This window comes from Schistocerca piceifrons, chromosome 3 (genome assembly GCF_021461385.2).
Source record: "Schistocerca piceifrons isolate TAMUIC-IGC-003096 chromosome 3, iqSchPice1.1, whole genome shotgun sequence".
Classification (NCBI taxonomy): Eukaryota; Metazoa; Arthropoda; class Insecta; order Orthoptera; family Acrididae; genus Schistocerca; species Schistocerca piceifrons.
Genome location: NC_060140.1, coordinates 420,063,435 through 420,079,976, shown reverse-complemented (window position 1 = coordinate 420,079,976; position 16,542 = coordinate 420,063,435). Strand labels below are relative to the sequence as shown.

Genomic DNA, 16,542 nt, shown 5'->3' with positions numbered 1-16,542 from the left:
ACTGCACGAGCGCTAGCATTACCCGGGGCACGAGCTGCCTGGTCAGTTCTAGCAACAACAGCTCCGTCAATAAGGACTCCTGCCTTTTACGGATGTCACACTAAGCTCACCCGTGTTTTCGACTGTCATTATGATCATTAAACCACTTAATGACATCAGACCTCTGGTCAAGCCTTTCAGTCTGAGATACTCTCTCAATGCAGCACTGTAATTGCTGCCGCTCACATAAAACCGTTTCACTAACAGTACTCGGTCTCCTTTCTCGATAGACATATAGTTCACTCACGCAATAGCTCGTCAAATGGCATAGTGAATCTCATATCGTCATGTAAACAGTGTACAGCGCCAGATTTGCATCTGGTAGCCACAATTTGAACTAATTTTTTCCCAGCGTAAATGGGTTCCTCATTAACGGATTAAGATATTTAACAAGTTTCGCTGCTATACGATAATTACAGCCCACGCTGTACCTCTACTGATAATCACCCGTTACATTGCATAACAAGTCACGGAATCTCAGGAGAACTCAGTATCTTAGCTGTGAACGAGAGACATAATGAATATAAGAATAAATATTCAGACTTACTTCAATAATGTCTTGAAGGATAAAATGAAGATAGCCACTCACATCTGGAACTGTCATCCAGCGACGCCACGGAGAGTTCGAATTACATGGGTGAATTGTAAAGCTAACGTCTCTGCTCTCACTTCGCTTATGATCTCTGTAGTACTGCTGTGGCAGCGGTGGACGCCATAGACACCACCAGACGGCCTGAATACTGTCCGGTCCATTGTAACGGGTTGGAAATGCGGTCTGTCAGTTTGCTGCCCAAGAGCTGGCCTAGAGGCTGCCGTTTCCCCCATAACTTCGACGCTCTTTAGTGTCAATGGATGACGTTTAAAGATATACACTGAAACGCCTAAAAAACTGGTATAGGCATGCGTATTCAAGTACTGAGGTATGTAAACAGGCAGAATACGGCGCTGCGGCCGGCAACGCCGTTATAAGACAAGTGGCTGGTTCAGTCGTTAGGTCGGTTACTGCTGCTACAATGGCAACTTATCAAGATTTAAGTGAGTTTGAATGTGGTGATATAGTCGTCGCACGAACGATGGGACACAGCATCTCCTAGGTAGCGATGAAGTGGGGATTTTCCCTTATGACCATTTCAAGAATGTGCCGTGAATATCAGGAATCCGGTAAAACAACAATCTCCCACATCGCTGCAGTCGGAAAAAGATCGTGCAAGAATGGGACCAACGACGACTGAAGAGAATCGTGCAATGCGATAGAACCTTCCGAAAATTGCTGTAGATTTCAGTACTGAGCCATCAACAAGTGTTAGCGTGCGGACCATTCAACGAAACATTATCGATGTGGCCTTTCGGAGCCGAAGGCCCACTCGTGTAACCTTGATGACTGCACGACACAAAACTTTACACCTCGACTAGGTCCGTCAACACCGACACTGGACTGCTGATGACTGGTCGGACAATGACATGTTGCCTGGTCGGACGAGTCTCATTTCAAATTGTATCCAGCGGATGCACGTGGTTGGGTATGGAGACAACCTCATGAATCCATGGAGCCTGCATTTCACCTGGGGACTGTTAAAGCTGGTGGAGGCTGTGTAATGGTGTAGGACGTGTGTAGTTGGAGTGATGGGATCCCTGATACGTCTACAAGCGCCTTTGATAGGCGACACGTACGTAAGCATCCTGTCTGATCACCTGCATCCATTCATGTCCATTGTACATTCCGACGGACTTGGACAGTTACAGTAGGACAAAGTGACACCCGATAAGCCCAGAACTGCTACATAGTGGCTCCAGGAACACTTTTCTGAGTTTAGACACTTCCGCTGGCCACCAGCTCCCCAGACATGGACATTATTGAGCATATCTGTGATGCCTTGCAACGTGCTGTTGAGACAAGATCTCCACCTCCTGGTACTCATGGACTTATGGACAGCCGTGCAAGATTCATGGTGTCACTTCTCTACAGCACTACTTCAGACATTATTCGAGTCCATGCCACGTCCAGATGCGGCTCTTCTGCGAGGTTGAGGGGGCCCTACACGATATTAGGCAGGTGTACCAGTTTCTTTGGCTCTTCAGTGTGTGTTCCTACCCTTAGTTTTTTCCTCATAACACCCTCAGCAATCTCTCGAAGTCTGTCGATATGTTTTTTTGCTGTTCCCTATACACCATTCTCATTAGAAGTACAACGAATCTTTTGAGGAAGATATAATCAAACTACAAATGGAACATTTGTTTTCAAACAGGAATATATTGCAATAACAAGAAAAATAATGTAGTAACGTATTACCTCCCATTCTTTGCTGCCACGGTGTGTCAAAATACTCTCTATACAACGTAATACACTATCTGATAAAAAAAGTCCCCTGACACCATGACGTAATGCGGCATTCACCACTAACTGTCACTAGAGGCGTTCACGCCTGTATGAAAGGTGACGTGGAATAGTCATTGGATGTCATCTGAGCAACAAATCCGTCAGTAGTATTTCAATCCTCCTAATGCAGCCCAAATTGACTGCTGGTCAAGTGAGTGTGAAGCGTATATCGAAGGAACAGCCACAACTAAACCAAGATCAGGCAGGATCATGTACTCACGGACAGAGATTGTCGAGCATTCCGGAGGGTGGTTGTAACTAAACGCATAAAATCATGGTAAGGAATCATTCGTGATTTCCTAAGTGCTACCAGCAGTCCACCAATTAGGATGACTGTGCATATGGACTTAAAGACAATGAGGTACAATGGTCGAGGCGCTCTTCATATGTTGCACTAAGTGACGATCGAGGCTGTGTAAACGGAGACACCAGTTAACAAACGATGACTGAAAACGAATTATTTAAAGTGATGAATCACGTTATATCCGTCCGGGACTTTTCAGCCCTTCTATAGATGACCATGTCGGCTGCTAGTGATGCGATTGTGAAGTGGATAAGCTGAGGAAGAACCACAGCCAAACAGAGCGCAGGCCGACGATGAAAGCGTTTTCGTTTAGCGAATGGCAGGAGAATGTTAAGTGTCATCATTTGTAGTGCCGACAGTGAACTATGGAGGAGGTGGAAAATGGAAATGAGCGTTTGGCGTCTTTGGCCGGGAGGCCCCATAGGGGCAGGTCCGGCCGCGTTGGTGCAGGTCTTATTACATTCCACGCCACTTTGGGCGACCTGTGATGGTGATGAAATGATGATGAAGACAACACAACACCCAGTCCCTGAGCTGAGAAAATCCCTGACTCAGCTGGGAATCGAACCCGGGCCCTTAGGACAGCACTCCTTCATGCTGACCATTTTTTTTTTTCAACGCAGTTATTGTGCAGCATTAGATGTAGTAAACCACTGCACGAAATTTTGCAGAGGTTGCAGAGGTAAAAGTCCATAGCGTATACTTTCCGTATGGTCAATTTTAGTTGCTACTAGAAATTTCAAAAAAATACATTCAAGCGAATAAAATTCGTGAAGTAAGACACTTCGATATTGTTTTTAAATAAAGAAAATATTAAGCACCAAACAAGGTTTGAACTCAGAACCCTTCACTTCGCAGCCACACACTTTAACCTTTTTTTTTTCAATAAAGATCACTCTGTTAAAAGGAACATATAGACCATTTCATCGTATAGTATGTGCATTACATAGTGAGTGGTGAGAGAAGCGTGAGGTTCATCATCAGCTGTCAAATGTGCACACCGACTGCACCCGGCACATCCCAACTGCGTGGGGGGTCAAGGGAAACTGCCTGAAGATAACTGGCAAAGGTTTTCCGATTGTGTGACCATCTATGAACCTCATTGTGTGCTTGCTGCAAGAAATACCAAAAGTCAAGTCGCGACGTGGCAGTATCCCCATAGAGGTACGCGATCGTCCAACCTTTGATCCAGATGATCGACTGTGATTTAGTCGCCGGAAAGTAGTCACTCTCCGGATGTAAGAAGGAAGCAGGTGTAATATGTTGCGGGGTCACACGGAGGTAGCAAGCCACCATCTGTCTTCCTAGGAGCCAGACGTCCTCCACCGCGATACAAGTTAAGCGGTGATGGTCGTCATCCACTTGGTGACATTTCGGGCATAGTGGAGTGTCCACTAGTCCAATTGCATGGAGCCGTTGGTTGGTGTTGAACTTGACCATTCAGCTATCGGGGCGGACTATAGAGGAGGTAGTGATACAGTATTGGTTTGTTTTTCGTGATAAGGATGTGGCCCTCTGATTGTGCTCAAGAAAACAATAAATGCATAAGGCTGTGAACAAATTTTACCACAGTGTACTGCGTAGTACTGGAGGAACAATTCGGAGACGATGATTGTTTGTACCTGTATAGCAATGCACCCTGCCATAAAGCAGCATCTGCGAGGTAATGGTTGGTGCACAGTGACATTCTTGAAATGGGCAGGCTTTTTCAGAGTCCCGAACTGGACCCAACTGAAAATCCTGTGGATGAGCTGAAACATCGACTCCGCTTCAGATGCCAGCAGCAAATATCATTACCTTCTCGGGTTTCAGCCCTTGGGGAAGAACATGCTCCCATTCCTCCACTGACATTTAGATACCTCACTGAAAATGCCACCACCAGAGTTCAAGCCGTTATAACAGCGAAGAGTGGAAACATCCCATATTAATGTTCATTAACAAGTGTCTGGCTTCATTTGATCAGATAGTATACGAATACTTATAGTAAGACATCATAATACTGTAGACGAAACAAATGTTTACAAATAGAAATACATTTAATAACAACAAAAGTAATGCAGTTCTGTAAACAGTACCAATGTTATACGCCACTTTTCGTTGTCTCAGGGTATCAATGAAATAACGCTACACGCAAAGCCATATTTTACACCCTTACCTGCATTAGCTTTAAGGCTTCGATAAAGACGTCAGCAACCTCAGCTTGCTTGTTCACATCAGGCTCGATTTCATCCATCTTTTTGCCGAAAATGGAAGCGGTGACAACAGCCAGTGTAGCGTGGATGAGCATCCTCGTGATATCGTATTCAGTGCCTGCCGCTGCTGCCAGATTTTTGCACACGAACTCTGCACCCTCGTTGAACTGTTGCATGAAGTCTTTCATTAACTGGAAAATCGAAAAATGACTGACATCATGAGCCGTAAGCACTGGTTTTCATTATCTTTGAATCACGAGCCTATTTAAAGTGAGCAGCACTCATATAGTTACTAAAATTGAATCGGTAAGTTGGGGAAGAGGTCATGTCCCAGAAAGTAAATTTCTTCAGAAGATGCAAAAAACAGTTTTACTACGCAACGGTCTTAAACGTGGTGTCGTGGATTTGCCATGTAGCTCCACTGTGAAACAATATCCACGATTACAACATACTTTAGCCATCGACTGTGGTCACTAATAGAGTTTGAATGTACTTGAGATGACACCTTTTCGAGACTGACGATGTTGATGAGGTAATTAGCATTCTACCTGCAGCGGAATGACTGTTGTTATACGCGTTTATAGCAACAAAGGACTTTGTTAGGAGCATACGGTTTTATTCATAATGTACCGAAAACACAACCAAAAGCAAAATACAGCAAAACAGGCAATGGTAAATATGCTTCATCTTCATCTTGTTAATGTTTCGCGGGCAACTGGTAGATACTGTTATAAACTGGTTTTGGCTTGTTACTTACGTATTTTACAATATTCTGTAAATCGTCTAGTTTGTTCTTTTTTTTATTGGAATAGGTCCGCTATACGCTTGTTTATATGGACATGACCCCTTCTTTAACTTAACGTTTTTTTAACGAGTACTTCTGCTGGTGGGACATGCCCCCAGTTATATTAAACGAAGCATATAGATACAAAGATCAGCTATCTCCGGTAAACGTAATCTGAAAAAAAAGTGTACATCACCCCCTTCTCCAATCGAGCGCTTCCATTACAGTGATGGAGATGTCTTCAGTGTCACTTACAGCGGTTGCTTGGTTTTTGATTCACTTTCCTCTTTCTCGATTAAACGTATTGGCACTAATACAGTATTCACACTTCGTAATAAGTCACTAGCAAAGGCGTGATTTTTCAGAGGCATATTTCAAAAATTTACCACATGAACATTGGAGGGAACAGGGCAAATACTGTATTTCCTCCATAAGGAGGGTTGTGGGGCTGTAGAAATTTCTTTACAAGGGAAGGAGCTTACGAGACGTTCAAGTTGCCTATTCTAGAGTACTTATCATTCATATCAGTTTGAAGGACATCATCTTTACGCCAGTGACGGTTATAAGTTTTTATTACACGCTACTGCAATTTCAGCCTTAGGCCATTAACAAGTGATATTACGGCTTTAAGCCATGTCAACGTAATGTAAGCTGACACATTTGTATGTCGTTGTCAGTCCTGTTAAATACATAAAAACTTATGTCACTGGCGTAAAGATGATGTCCTTCAAAAAGTGTTTTATAACTGTGAATCCCAGTTACAAAAAGTGTATTCAATATCAGTTCGCACTGCTGAAAGATACTGAGAAACGTGTAAGTACAAGGTATAGAAGCGCATTTTATTTTTATTCTTTAAGCACACAGGTTCTCTAAATTTTTAGAGAAGTTCTTCACCTATTACTTGGTGCTCTTCTTGCAAACACATCAGAGCTTTCTAGAGTACAGAAATCTAAACAAATGACTCAGTTACCGCGAGATACGAAATCAACTAAAATCGCTCAACAGAGGAGAGACGATCGAAATAGTTCCAATACGGTTGTCCATAGACAGAGAGAAATAGCTTCATTCTCTCCAAGTACCAGCCTGCGTAGGTCGCTGCAGGAGTAAAGAATTTCTAGTGATTGAAAACAAATGCAAAGTTCATTCACGTTTTAAGGAATAGTAGTCGAACAGACGCAAACAACGACAGACCAAAATCACTGACGTCTGCCTGCCGAAGATTATTAGAACACCTTTTATCCTTTGTTGAGTATGACCTTTCTGGAGACCGAAAAACGCCTCTGGAGGAATCAACATGTATTCCAAAAACTCACCTCGCTCTGTAGTCCTCGAGACCCAGAAGGATGTAGCTATAGGTAGCATGGCCGTTCTCTGGAAGGTTTTCGAGGTAGATCCGCAGTGTCATTTAACGAACTAAATGCGAGTGTAATGAATAATAGGCTATCTTCGTCACTGGTTTGAGAGTTTCCAGCACATAATGCAACACAGCATGTCGTTTCCAAATAAGAGTAATCCTTAGTCGTAAAAGTTAATCCAGCCCACCCAAAGGCATGTTGTAGAGCAAAAACTGTTCATAATTTCTGGAAATTGTCTAGTATGTAACGTCGGGAAGTCTGAAGTTCTTCGTGGGTAACGTTGTTGAATCCAGAGAAGTTGCAACGCTAGAAAACTGTAAGGAATTGGAGGAAGACCCACAGCCGTATAGCACTTGATGTCAGAATTGACATTTGAGCCTCAACAGAAAACGGTGTAACGTATAGTCCGTAAAAAGGCGAGAAAACGCTTCATTGTACGAATAAACGATCGCTGAACAGTCACGGAAATCAGTCACATCTATTCAATGTCGGGCAGTTCTCGTACTGAGCGATTTAAAATTGAACGACTACACGAAAGGTGGTAGACTGAGATTCATTTGCAGAGTCCTAATGAAACATTGTTCACCTACGAAGCAGACAGCTTACAACGCCGTCGTTTGACCAATACTTGAGTATTGTTCGTCAGTCTGGGACCCTTACCAGATAAGATTGACAGAGGAAATAAATCGTATCCAAAGAAGAGAAGTCTCTTTCACCACGTAGATGTGTAGTAAGAGGCAACCGTAATGAGTTGCTCATGCAACTCCAGTAGCAGACGCTACGACAGAAGCGTTCTGCAACACAGTGTTGTCTGCAGTTAACTATCTGAGGGGTTACGTTGGTAGAAGAACATTTCATATTTCGTCAAGACATTGTCATGCAAAAATTAAAGAGTTTCGAGCTGCTACGGACACTCACCAAAAATCGTTTGTCCCGCGCACTACTAACTACTGGAACAGGAAATGGGAAGACACGCTCTATAATGAGAACTGTGGTGTGTCGAAAAAGATGTAGATGTACACTGCGCAACATATTTAACGGATGATATTTTCGAAGCCCTGTAATTGTATCCACTGCAACACAGAAGAGAGGAATTTGGCTCAAGTGTGCCTAAAGTAATCTTATGTAACAATGCTAAACCGTGGCGTCCTGCGGCGTCACACTCGGACTCGGCGTTGCCTCAAACAGCAAGGTGCTGGCACATGCGGGAAAAGCTGAAAGCTCAGAAGAGCAAGCTGGGTTTATGATGTCACAGTGGCACTAAATTTCAGCACATTTCTGCCCGAGGCCACCGTGGACGCGTCACACTATGGGAAGGTCGTCACATCCCCTCTTACCCAAATCCCTCCCTTCTTCAGATGCCTCTCCGTTAGAGGTCAGAACCACGACGCACGTAGATGAAATCATGGCGTTTTCTTATGTGTGGCGGAGGGATACGTTTCAGACAAACCGCTGCTCAGAATCGTCAAAAGAGTGGCACGGAACTGTGTCATTAACACCACCCCGTCTTTTGGGGCGTTGATTCTCATACATTTTGCGAGCGAAAACGACAGTCCACAGTGTGACGAGCAACAGGACGACATTCTTGAAGACATTTGACACTGCTGACACCTGCCGGATGATTCAACCCTACTCTAAGGACATCGTGGTCCTGCAGCCCCATTGAGCGTGATCGCATTCCTTTGGGGTGTACAGCCACAGCAACTTCTGTACCGGTGTACAGGGTAGAACCGCAACGGACCGTTCAGAAATATACGATAATATCTGAACGTGATCCGAAACAGCAAAGGGTATTTATGCTTTTTCAGCCTTCCTGTTTCGCACCCTTCTGCGGCGTAATGATGCGGGAAGGGGAGCGGTGGCCATACTACATAGACACATACGCGAATAAAGCGGCAAAACTCCGTCTAAGACTCACTAGTGCGGCAGCACCCTTGGTGCTTCCCACACACATTTGTTGCGCACTTTAAAAATGTCCGCCCCGGTAGCTGAGTGGTCAGCGCAACAGACTGTCAATCCTAAGGGCCCAGGTTCGATTTCCGGCTGGGTCGGAGATTTTCTCCGCTCAGGGACTGGGTGTTGTGTTTTCCTAATCATCATAATGTCATCCCCATCGACGCGCAAGTCGCCGATGTGGCGTCAAATCGATAGACTTGCACCCAGCGAACGGTCTACCCGACGGGAGGTGCTAATCACACAACACACCCTCACACTTTAAAAATGTCTCTGTTTAGAGACAGACATTCATTGATTCCTAGGCGCCGGTGTGACAAGCACCTCTTAAATTCCACATGCGGCAGGTGCTAACTCATAGTGCCACTCACCTGAAGTGTGTCGAAATGGTTGCCTATCGCGCTGGCGCCTAGGAATCAGTGATTAGCTGTCTCTGTATAGAGACATTTTTAAAGTGCACAACAAAGCTGCGCAGGTAGCACCGGGGGTGTTGCCGAACTGGTAGCCCTTAGAGGGAGTCTTTGCCGTTTCATTTTCGCAAATCTATGTAGCAATCCTACCCTCCTCCCCGCCCCGCGTGATCACTCCACAGGAGGGCGCGAAGCGGGTGGGCAGAAAAAGCATCGACACCCATTTTCTAACTCAGATGACGTTCAAATTTTGTCGAATATTTCTAAAGATCTCTTGTTTTCCCGCCCCCTACTTAAGGGTAAAGGTCAAACCCTCTAGCCCTTTCGTATCAATTCTGAGCAGTGGTATACCAGAAACGTTTCCCTCGGTTAGCCGCAAGAAAGCGACGCTGAGCGTCGTGGTTCTGAAATACACAGAGGGGTCAAAAGCAGGGGAGAAATGTGAATAAGAGGGGCCCTGTCGTGTGACACGTCCATCCTGGCCCTGGGCAGAACTGTGGTGAATTTCGTCTCAGTGTGACATCATTAACCAAACTTATACTACACATGTACTTCTGAGCTCTGGTCTTTTCTCGCTTGTGTCGACACCCTGATGTCTGAAGCATCTCTGAGACCGAGAGTAAAATTTGAGGGCGCCACGCTTTCGCACCATTGCAGAGGAAGGTCGTAGACATATTTGTGCCAAATTTCAGATTTCTATATCGAAGTGGGCAACACTTACGGGGTTTCGAAAAGTGCCCCTTCAATTGTGTTACGAGTGCAGTTTGTGTCATGTGCTAATTCGTGTTAAAATGTGTTGTACAAAAGAATTATTCCGATGGCATGTAATATCAGGAAGCGCTGGGAGAAATATAGCACCCGTCCAGTATCGTGTGTCTGGTGGCAGCCGGGCAACAATACTCCAGCTCCTATGCAGCGTCCAACGTCAATGTTGCTATGAAGTCCTGATAATAATGAAAAACTTCGTCAGTCTTTGTTCTGCGTAACTGAATAGCAGTCGTTATGCTATATGTTGGAACAGATCAAGCGTCTTATTGTATTGAATCTTGAAGAAAAATGAATCATTTAAAAAAAAATGGCTCTGAGCACTATGGGACTTAACTGCTGAGGTCGTCAGTCCCCCAGAACTTAGAACTACTTAAACCTAACTAACATAAGGGCATCACACACATCCATGCCCGAGGCAGGATTCGAACCTGCGACCGTAGCGGTCACGCGGTTCCAGACTGTAGCGCCTAGAACAGCTCGGCCACTCCGGCCGGCGAATCATTTAAAACATTGGTAGTTAAATACGAGGGGCAGTAATATATTTGAAATAAAATTATACGTAAGTAACATTGTAGACTTGAACTGTCACGAATCAGTTAACTGATGGAAATGTAATAAACATCCCACGCGTAGTGACAGCATCATGTTAGGCAAAATATAGAACCGCTATCGTCTGGTAACAAAACCATGAATAATGCACTGAAAATACTGAATTAACCAGCAGCTCAAGGAGGCAATATGACACTTTTCAAACATATAAGAGCTGTGTGGCATCACCTCTTGAAAATGTATCAAGTAACTTTTGTCTGAAAATGTGTTTAAAATCTGATACAGCAGTTTAGCTTCGTTTCTGCTAGTAGCTTCAAGACATCTGGATGATGGTATTGCATTGTGATTACTGAACTGAAGTTTAATATGCCCAACTGTTTTCCCTTAATACGGAAAAAAATTACGAGAAGCGCTAAAATACTTATTCTTAGAAAAAGGCTTAATCTCCGAGAGAAAGCTGATCTTTACGTTAGCATAGTCAAGAAGTGCTTTTGAAACTAATACAGATACAGACCATATCAGTGAATATTTCAGCTTAATAATCTATTGTGCAAATTCCAGGTACTTAAATATTAGGTCCCTGATGCGGATAGTTTCACCAGAGTTGAAGAAATGAATAATTTTACAGCCAATCAGGATTTATAATGTGTGGGCAGATAGGTTTTTAAATATTCCTGCACACCTCCCGATATGAAAAAGGCCATGCTGGTGACCTTCTCGTCACGATTATACTGGCAGTCGACAGATTTTTTGGAGAATCCCGAGTTGTAGTAGGGAAGCTAGGGCGAAATGGCTGCATGAAAAATGTGAAGAAATCTAAAAAGAACTGATTGTCGGAAAGTCTGATGCAGCGTATAGAAAAGTAAAAACAACCTTCTATGATATCAGAAGCAAGGGAAGTAACACTAACAGCGCAATAGGAATTCCACTGTTAAATGCACAAGAGTGAACTGACAGGTGAGAGGAATACATCGAAGGTCTCTATAAGAGGCAGGACTTGTCTGATGGCATGACAGAAGAAGAAACAGGAGTCATTACAGTACAGATGGGGGTCCTGTATTAGAATCAGAATTTTAATGAGCTTTGGAAGACTTAAGATCAAATAAGGCAGAAGGGATAGTAACATTCCATCAGAATTTCCAAAACCTTGGGGGAAGTAACAGCAAAATGACTATTAGCGTTGGTGTGAAGAACATATGGTTCTGGTGATATACCATCTGACTTTCGGAAAAACATCATCGACGCAATCCTTAAGATTGTAAGAGCTGACAATTGCGGGAATTAATCACACATTCAGCTTAACAGCTCCTGCAATCAAGTCACCGACAAAAATAATATATAGAACAATGGAAAAGGAAACTGACGACTACGTAGATGACGATCGGTTTGGCTTTAGGAAAGGTAAATACAGCAGCAGAGACGCAGTTCTGTCGTTACGGTAGATAACGGAAACAACACTGAAGAAAAATCAGTACACGCTCATTGGATTTGAAGAGCTGGAAAAGGTGTTGGACATCGGTAAATGGAGCAAGGTGTTCGAAATTCTGTGAAAAATGTAGATAAGCTATAGAGAAAGACGGTAATATACAACCTGTAAAAGAGCAAAAAGGGAATAATAATAGTGAAAGGCAAAAACGATGTGATCCGACTAAAAAGGATGTAAGACAGGAATATAGTCTTTCGCCCCTACTCTTCAGACGATGAAGTAATGACGGAAATAAACGAAAGATTCAAGAAGTGGATTAAAATTCAAGATTAAAGAACATCAACGACAAGATTCACTGATTATATTCTTATCATCAGTGAAAGTGAAGAAGAGGTACATCTGTTGAAATGAATGAACAATCTAATGGATACAGAATATGGATTGACAGTAAACCGAAGGAGAGACGAAAGTAATAAGAAGTGGCAGCAACGACAACAGAGAGAAGCTTAACATCAGAACTAGTAATCAAGAAGTTGACAAAGTTAAGGAATTCTGACATCTAGACACAAAAATAACCCAGGCTGAAATGAACAAAGGGGATATAAAAAGTTGAACAGCAGTAGCAAAAATGGCATTTGTGGTCGGGACTAGTCTGCCAGTATGAAACATAGGTCTCAGTTTGATGGAAAAAGTCTAAGATTGTTGTTTAGAGTACAGCACTATATGGTACTGAAACATGGGCTGTGTGGAAACCGGAAAAGAAGAGATTGGTTCAGATGGCTCTGACCACTATGGCACTTAACTTCTAAGGTCATCAGTCCCCTAGAACGTAGAACTACTTAAACCTAACTAACCTATGGACATCACACACATCAATGCCCGAGGCAGGATTCGAACCTGCGACCGTAGCTATCGCGCGGTTCCAGACTGTAGCGCCTAGAACCGCTCGGCCACCACGGCTGACAAAAGAAGAGAATCGAAGCATTTCAGACGTGGTGCTGCAGAAGAATGATGAAAATCATTTGGTCTCATAAGACAAGGAATGAGGAGGTTGACCGCAGAATCGGCGAGGAAAGCAGTACATGGAAAATACTGACAAGCAGATGGGTCAGGATGGCAGGACATTTTTAAGATATCAGGGAGTAACTTATAATGTACTAGAGGGAGCAGTAGGGGTTGAACACTGTAGAGGAAGATAGAGATTGGAACACATCCAGCAAATAATTAAGGACGTAGGTTGCAAGTACTACTCTGAGATGTAGAGGGCGGCACAGGAGAGGAATTCGTGGCGGGCCGCATCAAACCAGTCAGAAGACATGACTGAGCCAAGTCTTTGTCGTGTTCTAAACCCCGTTCCCACCACCCTCCCTGGTAAGCACTTCTATGTGTGATAAATCTTTCTGTGATTTCTATTTGTGGTAATGAAAAAGAAATGGAGGCGAGTATATGATCGGTGGCACAACGTTTCAGATTCTACGTGCTTCTCAACTCATCTCTGCGCGGCTAACGCTGTGGCACTTGGTGATTTTGGGATGGGCGTCTCGATGCTGGGTGTTTAGACTGAGGTCTAAGGTTCGACAGTGCAGTCTTCATGGCCATTCAACTGCTATGCTCGCAAAGCGGGTGACGAGCAGATTGGCTCCCTCGCTTACTATGGCAGTATGAGCGAGTTCGTGCTATATCCAGAACTTATCAGGAGTGAGAGGGTCGCCGACACGCTTCAGTCGCGGCGGCAGCGAGCAGAGGATCCCTCTTAACAAGGTGCTTTATGGTGGCCGCTGAAGCAGCCTGCACATAGCGGGTGTTTATCGGCAGCGGACAAGAGCGTTAGTAGCTCATCGGCACAGCAGCTTCTCTACAACGTAAACGTTTGCAGCCTACAACCTTACTATTTTCACTGTCTTCCTCTACAGTTTTTACCCTCTACAGCTCCCTCTAGTACCACAGAAATTAATCCCTGATGTCTTAACAGACGTTATATAATCGGTGTCCCTTCTTCTTGGCACTGTTTTCTATATATTCCTTTCCTCACCGTTTCTCCGCACAACCTCCCCAATCCTTATCAGACCGCCAGATTTTTAATCTTCGTCTGTAGTACCACGTGTAAAATGCTTCGATTCTCTTCTCTTCCGGTATTCCCACTGCCCATGTTTCAGTATCTACATCTACATCTATACTCCGCGAGCCACCTTACGGTGTGTGGCGGAGGGTACTTATTGTACCACTATCTGATCCCCCCTTCCCTGTTCCATTCACGAATTGTGCGTGGGAAGAACGACTGCTTGTAAGTCTCCGTATTTGCTCTAATTTCTCGGATCTTTTCGTTGTGATCATTACGCGAGATATATGTGGGCGGTAGTAATATGTTGCCCATCTCTTCCCGGAATGTGCTCTCTCGTAATTTCGATAATAAACCTCTCCGTATTGCGTAACGCCTTTCTTGAAGTGTCCGCCACTGGAGCTTGTTCAGCATCTCCGTAACGCTCTCGCGCTGACTAAATGTCCCCATGACGAATCGCGCTGCTTTTCGCTGGATCATGTCTATCTCTTCTATTAATCCAACCTGGTAAGGGTCCCATACTGATGAGCAATACTCAAGAATCGGACGAACAAGCGTTTTGTAAGCTACTTCTTTCGTCGATGAGTCACATTTTCTTAGAATTCTTCCTATGAATCTCAACCTGGCGCCTGCTTTTCCCACTATTTGTTTTATGTGATCATTCCACTTCAGATCGCTCCGGATAGTAACTCCTAAGTATTTTACGGCCGTTACCGCTTCCAATGATTTACCACCTATGGCATAATCGTACTGGAATGGATTTCTGCCCCTATGTATGCGCATTATATTACATTTATCTACGTTTAGGGAAAGCTGCCAGCTGTCGCACCATGCATTAATCCTCTGCAGGTCTTCCTGGAGTACGTACGAGTCTTCTGATGTTGCTACTTTCTTGTAGACAACCGTGTCATCTGCAAATAGCCTCACGGAGCTACCGATGTTGTCAACTAAGTCATTTATGTATATTGTAAACAATAAAGGTCCTATCACGCTTCCTTGCGGTACTCCCGAAATTACCTCTACATCTGCAGATTTTGAACCGTTAAGAATGACATGTTGTGTTCTTTCTTCTAGGAAATCCTGAATCCAATCACAAACCTGGTCCGATATTCCGTAAGCTCGTATTTTTTTCACTAAACGTAAGTGCGGAACCGTATCAAATGCCTTCCTGAAGTCCAGGAATACGGCATCAATCTGCTCGCCAGTGTCTAGGGCACTGTGAATTTCTTGGGCAAATAGGGCGAGCTGAGTTTCACATGATCTCTGTTTGCGGAATCCATGTTGGTTATGATGAAGGAGATTTGTACTATCTAAGAACGTCATAATACGAGAACACAAAACATGTTCCATTATTCTACAACAGATTGACGTAAGCGAAATAGGCCTATAATTATTCGCGTCTGATTTATGACCCTTCTTGAAAATGGGAACGACCTGCGCTTTCTTCCAGTCGCTAGGTACTTTACGTTCTTCCAGCGATCTACGATAAATTGCTGATAGAAAGGGGGCAAGTTCTTTAGCATAATCACTGTAGAATCTTAAGGGTATCTCGTCTGGTCCGGATGCTTTTCCGCTACTAAGTGATAGCAGTTGTTTTTCAATTCCGATATCGTTTATTTCAATATTTTCCATTTTGGCGTCCGTGCGACGGCTGAAGTCAGGGACCGTGTTACGATTTTCCGCAGTGAAACAGTTTCGGAACACTGAATTCAGTATTTCTGCCTTTCTTCGGTCGTCCTCTGTTTCGGTGCCATCGTGGTCAACGAGTGACTGAATAGGGGATTTAGATCCGCTTACCGATTTTACATATGACCAAAACTTTTTAGGGTTCTTGTTTAGATTGTTTGCCAATGTTTTATGTTCGAATTCGTTGAATGCTTCTCTCATTGCTCTCTTTACGCTCTTTTTCGCTTCGTTCAGCTTTTCCTTATCAGCTATGATTCGACTACTCTTAAACCTATGATGAAGCTTTCTTTGTTTCCGTAGTACCTTTCGTACATGATTGTTATACCACGATGGATCTTTCCCCTCGCTCTGGACCTTAGTCGGTACGAACTTATCTAAGGCGTACTGGACGATGTTTCTGAATTTTTTCCATTTTTGTTCCACATCCTCTTCCTCAGAAATGAACGTTTGATGGTGGTCACTCAGATATTCTGCGATTTGTGCCCTATCACTCTTGTTAAGCAAATATATTTTCCTTCCTTTCTTGGCATTTCTTATTACACTTGTAGTCATTGATGCAACCACTGACTTATGATCACTGATACCCTCTTCTACATTCACGGAGTCGAAAAGTTCCGGTCTATTTATTGCTATGAGGTCT

General features: G+C 43.8%; 1 protein-coding gene across 1 annotated transcript in view; it reads right to left on the bottom strand.

Moving 5' to 3' along the window:
* Positions 1-16,542, bottom strand: part of LOC124788707 (cytochrome P450 4g15-like) — a 182,319-nt gene that overhangs the window by 109,227 nt on the left and 56,550 nt on the right. The window contains exon 3 of the mRNA XM_047255987.1: positions 4,876-5,103. Within this exon, the coding sequence (XP_047111943.1) occupies positions 4,876-5,103 (228 nt within the window). The remainder of the gene's footprint in view (positions 1-4,875; positions 5,104-16,542) is intronic.